The following is an 8,928-nucleotide window of genomic DNA, read 5'->3' as shown; positions in this document are numbered from 1 at the left end:
GGAGCCTGGTGTTGCCATCCGGTTTCACCAGTCCTCAGTCAAATCGTCCAACCCATGCTAGCATGGAAAGCGGACGTTAAACGATGATGATGATGATGATGATGTATATATATATATTTATATACATATATATATATTTATATATATATATATATATGTATATATATGTATATATACATATGCATATGTATATATATATTGGATTGCAAAATCATACCCTTCAAAGTGGGAGGTAGTAATCCGGCTATTGGTCCATAATACACTGCTTTGATGATCAATGTTACTACCATCTCAGAGCTTTCTACTCACATGTCCATACATAGTCTTCTGCTCAAATAGTCCCATCCTTTCATCTGACGATATGTTGCGGTAGAGTTGTGCGACTTGTTTGGGCATGTATTTTTAGGCTATCAGACAAGGAATGTTGCTCAAGGAGTTGCTTTCCAAGTCTTATGATGTAATCAGCCTCATGTATGGAAACTTAGTCAAGGGATGTACTTTAAGACTTGGCGGTTAAAAGAAGTTGCCGAATGGATATGATACGACATTCAAAGGCATTTTGGATTCATGTTAAACCTCTACTACCTTGTTTTCGTTCTAGGTAGAGTCGGTCTACGTCTATGTCTATGTGGAAATTATGTGTGTTTGTATGCATGTAATGTATGTATGTATGTATGTATGTGTGTGTGTGTGTGTGTGTGTGTATGTATGTATGTATGTATGTATGTATGTATGTATGTATGTATGTATGTATGTCATCATTCAGTTTTATTACAAGATTTCTTTCCAAAGAGAAAGAGCCGATTTCTAATCTAAATCAGGCTTCTTCATTGGAATTTCAACAATATCAACGGGTTTTTTGTATGTATGTATGTATGTATGTATGTATGTATGTATGTATGTATGAGCAGAACTTACTTGCAGGTATTGGTAGTGCAAATCAGAGGTGCAATCTGTGTGGGTGTTTTTTCAAAACACTCTCTGGTTTAAAAAGCCACATCAGACGCCATGAAAGGGCTAAGGTATAGGTACAGGAAGTGGTCAAACTCTGTGTGAGGAGTAGACAACCACCGAGATCTAACCAACTAAAATGTTTGAAAAGCCGCATGATAGCGATGTTTATTACCGTTTACCTATTTCTCGTGCTGCTCTGATTTCATTTTCCTTGTTTTTGTTTTATCAACTTGCCCGTTCTCTGCAATATTGTCACCATATATTCTATCACGTTTTTAACATCAGCCATAACTGTTTTTCGTTTTAAACAGCGATGAATGCTCTTTACAAAGCCGAACTATTCAAGGGAAATAACTTTCTGTTCTCATTTAGTTATCTACCTTTATCCGTAGCGTTTACGATAGACACCTGTACCTTATGGTGTCTTTACATCTTTCACACTAGTTTCAGTCATTGGACTGCGACCATATTGGGGCATTGCCTTGAAGGTTTATAGCTCCACGAATCGGCCCCAATACTTATTTTTTAAAGCGTAGTTCTTATACTTTCGTGTCTCTTTGCCTAATCGCCAAGTTACTGGGGCGTAACACTCCTATCACACACACACACACACACACACACGCATATATTCTTTTACTCTTTTACTCCTTTCAGTCATTTGACTGCGGCCTTGCTGGAGCACCACCTGAAAGGGTTTTAGTCAAAGAAATCGATCTCAGGGCTTATTCTTTGTAAGAATACATACATACATACATATATACACACACACATACACACATACATACATACGTACATACACACATACATGCATGCATACATACATACATACATACATATATACAGAAGATCTTGGCGTTTTCCCCATTCTTGTGGTGAAATACTAATTTCATATACCTATGAAGGGAAGATTTTGAATCCCGGGACCACTCTGATTCCAAAATGGTATAATATATCTATGTAGGTCAAATTGGAATCGCTTCTGGAAGTACATATAAGGCTACAAATAATAGCATGTAGATATTTAGTTAAAATCCCCGTTCTGGATTGAAGTCGAAGTCTGCCTTTGGAACATGAACCTACATCTCCTTTTATAAGTAATATTCTAAAAGAATATATAACTGAACTTATATTGAGTGCTCAATTATTTTGAGCAAATAAATGTGTATATATGTGTTTTTATATTATTAATAAATTCATAAACTTATCAATAATATACTCAGGAAATCAATATCTCTGAAAAGGGTTTTTCAAACTAATATTTACATGCTGTTGAAAACTTATATGTACTTTGAAAAGCAATTTCAAAAATGAATTATTTCACATTCTCTAGAATGTTTATAAATTCCTATTATGTCAACAACACATTTATCTTTTGTCTGTTTTAGTCATGAAACTGCGACCATTCTAGAGCACTGCTTTGAAGAACATTTAGTTGAATGAATCGAATCCACTACTTATTTTCTTCGAAACCTGATACATACTCTATCGGCCTCTTTTGCTGAACAGCTAAGTTACAGAGACGTAAACAAACCAACACCGGTTGTGAAGCGGTGGTGGGGGACAAAGACAGATCTCCCACACACACAACACACTCGCACACACATTATAAATAAATAGCTTTATTGTAGATGTGGTTTCCTGTCTGATTGCACTACCGCAGATTCTATTTGTAGAACCATATTTTATCCCCTCTGCTGCAGACTGATCTTTGGTTTCATCTCTCAAGAATCTTCCTTATACAAATCAATGACCTACCAACTTGCCGTCATTTCTTCTTTCTCCCTTGCCTTCCACATCGATGTGTCATTAACATGCAATCCAGACACCTCACACCAAAGCTGCACTGACTTGGTGAACAAAGTCCGCGAAAACATACTCCAATGGGGGTGATATCAATCTAGTGTACTTCATCAGTGTAGAGTAAAGAAAATCACATCTTTCAAGGCAACAAGGAAACTCTCTCCTGGTCAAGAAGTTAATATACTTAAAACTTTGAAGATTGCTACTACGTCTAAGTTTCACCATCACAAACTATCTATGTTGGTGGTGCTCTTCATGATTAGAAAATATTCAGTATGAAACATTACTAACCATTCACAAACACCAAGGAAATCCTCTTTGCTGCACTGCTCTCACCCATACCAAACAAGGCTGAGTGAATGGTTTGCACATGGTACATAGTCTGCATACCTGTTAATGTTTTTAAGAACTGCTTGCAGCCCTTTCTACGAGCCCTTCATGTTGAAAGCATTATCATGTTGAAAGCATTATGACCACGGATATTTTCAATTGAAAGCTTATGCTCCCTCAGAAATTGTCATTTTGTTGAACAAAGTCAGAGATTAATGTTTTTCTATTGGTAGAAATGCTAAAAATCTCTCACAGGGTTTTCCATTATAACAATATCGAACCACAATTACCAGCTGGTCAACATGTGTTGTGTTAAGTGTAGAGTCAACAATAACTGAGTTGTATTTGATGTCTAGGTTGTTGATCTGATTCACCACTTCCTGTTTCACATTTTCCCATGATTTCTATCAATTCTTCATACACAGATTTGGATAGGTAAGTAATATTTACTTTTTCATTTTTACATTTCTCTAAATGTTCATGTAAAAATAGGTCAAATTCTGGAATAAACTCAATGACCCCCAAGACATTTCCATTCTTTGTGGTGGAGCCCCACTTTTTTTCATGACCTCTAAATGCTAAACCCATTTCATTTAAGAACTTTATAACTGCTACAACTATTTTTAGTACTTCAAAATAGTGCTGCATGTTTTTTCTCAACTGTTCCTTAAGTTGCTGATCCATAGTGTTTTTATTTAACTTTTGTGTTAGCCAGCTCAACAGCGCCCTATTATGTTCCATGCTGTCTTCATGATTTTCTAGAGTTCTGAGTATATTCATCCAATCAGAAAACCCACCCATTGTAAGTGATATTTGGCATTTAGAAAAGAGTTTGCTCTTTGAGTAAACTAACCAGGATCTCATCACAGTCTGACCATTTTTCAATTTTTTTTTCAAAGTACTTTAAGAAACTTCGATTTTGCAGTTTGTAAATCTTGTTGGATTCAATATATACATTATCTGTTTTATTTTATTTAAAAAAAAAACAAAAAAAAACTGATGTCTTGCATTAAACAGTTTTGTATGAAATCATTATCAATTGTTACAGGCCAATTTGCCAGGTCACTGTTTTCTTTGAAATGACTAAATTTGCTTCCTGTTTCCCTTTTCTGCTCTCTCTTTTCTTGAAGTTCTTGACCACCGTGATCATTATCTGCACCAAAAGTGTCAAGAGTAGGTTGATTATTGCTAAACAGAGCACTTGTGGTTTGTACCCTATCATTGACTTCACTGGTTCTTGTATGGGTTGTTTCAGTTGCAGGTGATGACAAACTTTTACTTGACATTGTAAAATAGTTTGATAGTTTTTGACATTTAGAAATCTCATTAGATTGCTTTTCCTTGAGTTGGCGTTTCTGGTATCCGCTTAAGTACTTTCTTGAAGACATTGCTATTCCTCTTGGGGCCTAGACCTCTGTGAAAAAAATTGGGTACCATTTTCATTAGCCACAGTGAGACAGATCGATGAAGTTAAGGGTCCACAATTTAATATATAGTCATAAATGAAGAGTTGTTCATTTTGTACAAGGTAATATTCAAACAATTTTTAAAGTAGAAAAAATGCTTTGTTACTGAAGTCCAAAATTAGGAGGCAGACCCTTTCAATGGTCATTAAATAATGGTGTGAAAATAAGAATTCTTACCTCTACCGTGCTGATGTAGTAGTAGACATATTTGACAGTGGGAGGGGTAGGGCTGAAGTTTCCAAAATAATTCAAGTAAAGCAAATCATCTGTCAGTCGTTTGTACTTTATTTTTATGTTAATCCACACCAGCAGACTGTGTAGGAGTATGAGATGACGTCCACTAAGACGCAAACTGCATGGTAAAATACAAAAAAAAAAAATAAAAAAATAATAATTGACAGAACGAAAAAAATTAAGTTGCTTCAGAGGGGCCCCTCCAGAATAAGGGGCCCTGAATCTTAAGGTTCATTAGTTTTATAGCAGATCTGCTACTGTCTGACCCACAAATATATTTCCTCTCTACCTGCGTTTTCTACCATTATTCCTATGAATTTAACCCGTTAGAACTACCTGGTCATATACCACTTCCACTCAGACGATCTCTAGTCACTCATTAATCCACATTAACTAAAGCAGAACCACTAAATATTGTTTAATATAATTAATTCGTTTTATTGGCCACAAGGGCTATGGCTTCTCATTTAGGCACATGCTCAATAATTTTGAGGGGATAGGGATGAGTCGGTTGCATCGACCACAGTATTTATATGATACTTTATTTTGTCGACCCCAAAAGGATGACAGGCAAAAATGATATTAGCGTGATTTGAATTCAGAACGTATAAAGTCAGAACAAATACTACAAGGAATTTATTCCGATGTTCTAATGGTAATATAATTCGTAAAACATATATAAATTAGTTTGTACAAATATGGTGCGCACTAACATTTGTAAAAATAGGGTTTGCTATAACATAAGCCAGACTATAACGTTAAACAGTCTTGGTCGAAATCTCGTCCACTACTTTTATTCATACACCCTATTCTCCCTCTAACTGAAAAATGACACAATTTCAAAACAAAACTGAACGAAATTGTTTTCTCGGAAATAATTGTGGATTGGAGGAGAGGAAGGTTAGCGAGCGTATAAAAGGCGCACTAAAAAACACATTGAAATTAAAACGAGCAAGCAGCTACACTTTACAAACCACAGTCCTTTTCATGTAAGAAAAAGTTTATCAAAACATAGAGATGGTATCCAGGACATTTTTTTTCCTTTTCTTAATTATATTAACAGTGAAAAGTGAAAATAATACGTTGGGAAATGTTATGAAAAAGATTGTGTCGGAATACAGTAATTCGACGTCAACCTGCAACAACTACGCTCCGTGGTTTTTTGAACAAATGATAAAACTCCTAAACTGTGGTCCTTTACCGAAATTGAACAACAGTCGAATACAATATACTTTGAAATGGGAAGAGGAAAAAATACACCTGCAACAAAAGTGCAACCGCAATTTTGAAGCAAGCGTAGAGAATACGGCCGATATTATTTGTTGGAATGGTAAATGGATGTATGAAGATAAAAAATGTAAGTTAATAACCTGCCCCATTTTTCATAAACCTGCACACAGTTTCATGACAAATGTTGCATACACATATAACTCTGTTATTCACTTTTCCTGTGTTTCTGATTATATTTTGCGAGGAAACAATTCAATACGGTGTCAAGAAAATCAGCAGTGGTCGTCTCTACCACCAGCTTGTGAAATTGTTAAATGTCTCCTACTGCATCCACCCAAACATGGCAATATAAACAATACAAATGAAGTTAAAGTTAACGAAACAGTTTCTTTCACTTGCTTAAAACCATATAATCTGAAAGGTGAATCTGTATTAACTTGTCTTCGAGACGGTAGCTGGAACTTTCCGACACCTGTTTGCACTTTGAAATGTGTCGTACCTGAAATTGCTGGTAGAGTTGTGACTATTTCTGAAGGTACAATTTTAAAACCAAGAACCTTAATCAATCAAGGAGGGAAAGTGTTATATTCTTGCAAACGATCTTTCATGCCTGTCGCGTTTGGTGTCGTTCAATGCTTATCAGGTAAATGGTACCCAGACATAAAATGCAGAAAAACGTGTAAAATTGAGAAACTACATGGATTAAATTTTATTTTGTCACATAATTTTTCAGTTATTGAATATAGCTGTTCAGCAGGAGAAACTTTGCTGGGAGATTCTAAAAGAACCTGTTTAGAAAATGGAACGTGGAGTGGAAAACTTCCACAGTGTGTAAAGAACTGTCAATTGTTACCCGAGTTTGGCATATATGGCTACCGAAATTCAGACACTTTGAAATATCTTCCGTTTGGCAGCACAGTCACAGAAAACACGAATGTTACTTATTCATGTCAACTTCCTTATGTGAATAACACCAACGATAACGTGATATGTCAAAATGGTGTATTGACCCCCAAACCACGCTGTTCATATGCAGATATTCGGCTGATAGATTCCAAAGTCATTTTTACCCATGAATCGTCAAATCATTTTGTTTGTGAAACAAATTACACTTGCGAATTCTTTGGTTACAGACAGATATCATGCGAATGGGTAAACTGTGGGTTTCGTTCCCGCTTTCATTGTGTCAATGTAGGTTTTAACAATGTAACATCAGAAATATATGCTGGTTCATTAGTTACTCATTGTTGTGTTCTGCAGTGTAATGATTAATGTACATTAAATTTGTTTGTTCTTGCTTGCAATCTTTACATTCAATTATGACAACGTAATGGAAGTCGTTGTCATGTGCTTGTTTTTGACACTTATCGTAATATATGTAATTGGAAGCAGACGTAAAATTTAAACTCGCGTTATAAACCGGCCTTCCAGTCAAACTGTACACACCAGTAAACTGAGGAGACATTACTAACAACTTAAAATTGCGTTCGTTGTGGCACTCAAGTATCACGAGGATCTTTGATACTAATTTCTATTTATCATGTCTCAGGAGGGTATGTTTTCAAGAGAAAGTATTTGAACTTTACCGGCAATCCCAAGATTAGTGTAGTATAATTCATATGAGTTTTATATTCGTTATTGGCACTCTCTTTGCCACTTTCCCTCTCTCATTGCTAAGTACTTTCATGTGTTTACACAGATAAATTATTATAATACTATCTTGCCCCGTGCCAACAAAAATGACGGCTAATTGGGTAATTTTTCAGAGTAACACCCGCACGATTTTCACTAAAAAAAAAAAAAAAAACTTTTTTGTGTGGAATCCCTGACTTAATAAGCTGCAAATCCCTTATTTTGGTTCGAGAAAAGGTAGGGGGATGGTGAATGGGACCCCCCTACGGCCCCGGATTTATTGGAATTTTTTTTTTTTTCGATGAACCTCTGTTTGATTTGTTTTCACCGTACGACTTCCATCATCCCACTACCAAGTGTGCCATCACCCCTTCTTTTCTCATTCAGATGTTGTGACAGAGAAAGACACAAACTTCTATTATCCCACTACCAAGTTTGCCACCACCCCTTCCTTCCTTATTCATCTACAAACTCCTCCCTTTCTCATTTATATGTTGTGACGGAGAAATACACAGTAGCTTTAGCGGATCTTTCTGATTTGACGGGCAACACTTTTCATTAATGTTTTATGTAGTGTTTTTGGTACCGAAACACTTTCAAACTTCTTATACTTGTATATTTTGTGTTATAGAACAGATAAAAAATTTTGTATTCGAAGTTATTTCATGTAAAAAATTGTCGTATTTCGGTAATTTCAACCAATCACTGACGTCTATTCAGGTGAAAACAATTACTGCCGTGGAATGTAAACAACGGTGTCATGGGATCTTTTCCCTTGAATAAAATTAGTGCCGTTGTTTGTCAACAACAACTATCCGTGTTACTGTAATTTGACATCATTCGTGCGTTTGTACTGGTTTTAGGATTACGGTTGGGGTTATGATTATTTTTGCCATAACCTCACTCATAACCCTAACCGTAACCCCAACCCTAACTCTAAACCCTTACTAGGGAATAATAATATAATTAAACAGGGAATAACACTCTTGACACCGGCAAAAAGTATTGTTTATAAAAAGAGCAGTAACTGTATTCAGCTGAATAGACGTCAGTGATTGGTTGAAATTACAGAAATACGACAACTTTAACATGAAATAACTTGCAATATATAAATTTTTGTTAAGAAAGCTAAGAGAAAAAGATGTTTTATATGACACATTCTACCAGTGTCCCAAGTTTGAAAGTGTTTCGTTAAGAAAACAAGTGTTGCCCGTCGAATCAGAAAGATCCGCTTTAGCCAATTCAGGTTACATTGTTCTACTGCGTGTATGATAGTCATATT

General features: G+C 35.7%; 1 protein-coding gene and 1 long non-coding RNA gene across 2 annotated transcripts; one reads left to right on the top strand and one right to left on the bottom strand.

Annotated features, from left to right (window-relative positions):
- Window positions 1-4,001: 4,001 nt before the first annotated feature.
- Window positions 4,002-5,113, bottom strand: LOC128247322 (uncharacterized). Its single transcript, XR_008263702.1, has 2 exons — window positions 4,728-5,113; window positions 4,002-4,498 (listed from the first exon to the last, which is right to left on the bottom strand). It is a non-coding gene; the product is annotated as an uncharacterized LOC128247322 (long non-coding RNA).
- A 398-nt stretch (window positions 5,114-5,511) lies between these two features.
- On the top strand, window positions 5,512-8,865 carry LOC106877407 (sushi, von Willebrand factor type A, EGF and pentraxin domain-containing protein 1). The gene has a single exon (XM_014926301.2). It carries the CDS (start codon window positions 5,802-5,804, stop codon window positions 7,284-7,286), a length of 1,485 nt encoding a protein of 494 aa, XP_014781787.1. The 5' UTR covers window positions 5,512-5,801; the 3' UTR covers window positions 7,287-8,865.
- Window positions 8,866-8,928: the final 63 nt, after the last annotated feature.

The sequence above is a fragment of the Octopus bimaculoides genome, chromosome 3, assembly GCF_001194135.2.
Source record: "Octopus bimaculoides isolate UCB-OBI-ISO-001 chromosome 3, ASM119413v2, whole genome shotgun sequence".
Taxonomy (NCBI): Eukaryota; Metazoa; Mollusca; class Cephalopoda; order Octopoda; family Octopodidae; genus Octopus; species Octopus bimaculoides.
This window is presented reverse-complemented; position numbering and strand designations above follow the sequence as displayed.

Coding starts and splice junctions, on each gene's coding strand:
- LOC106877407 (XM_014926301.2), top strand. CDS start 5,802: ATGGTATCCAGGACATTTTTTTTCCTTTTCTTAATTATATTAACAGTG.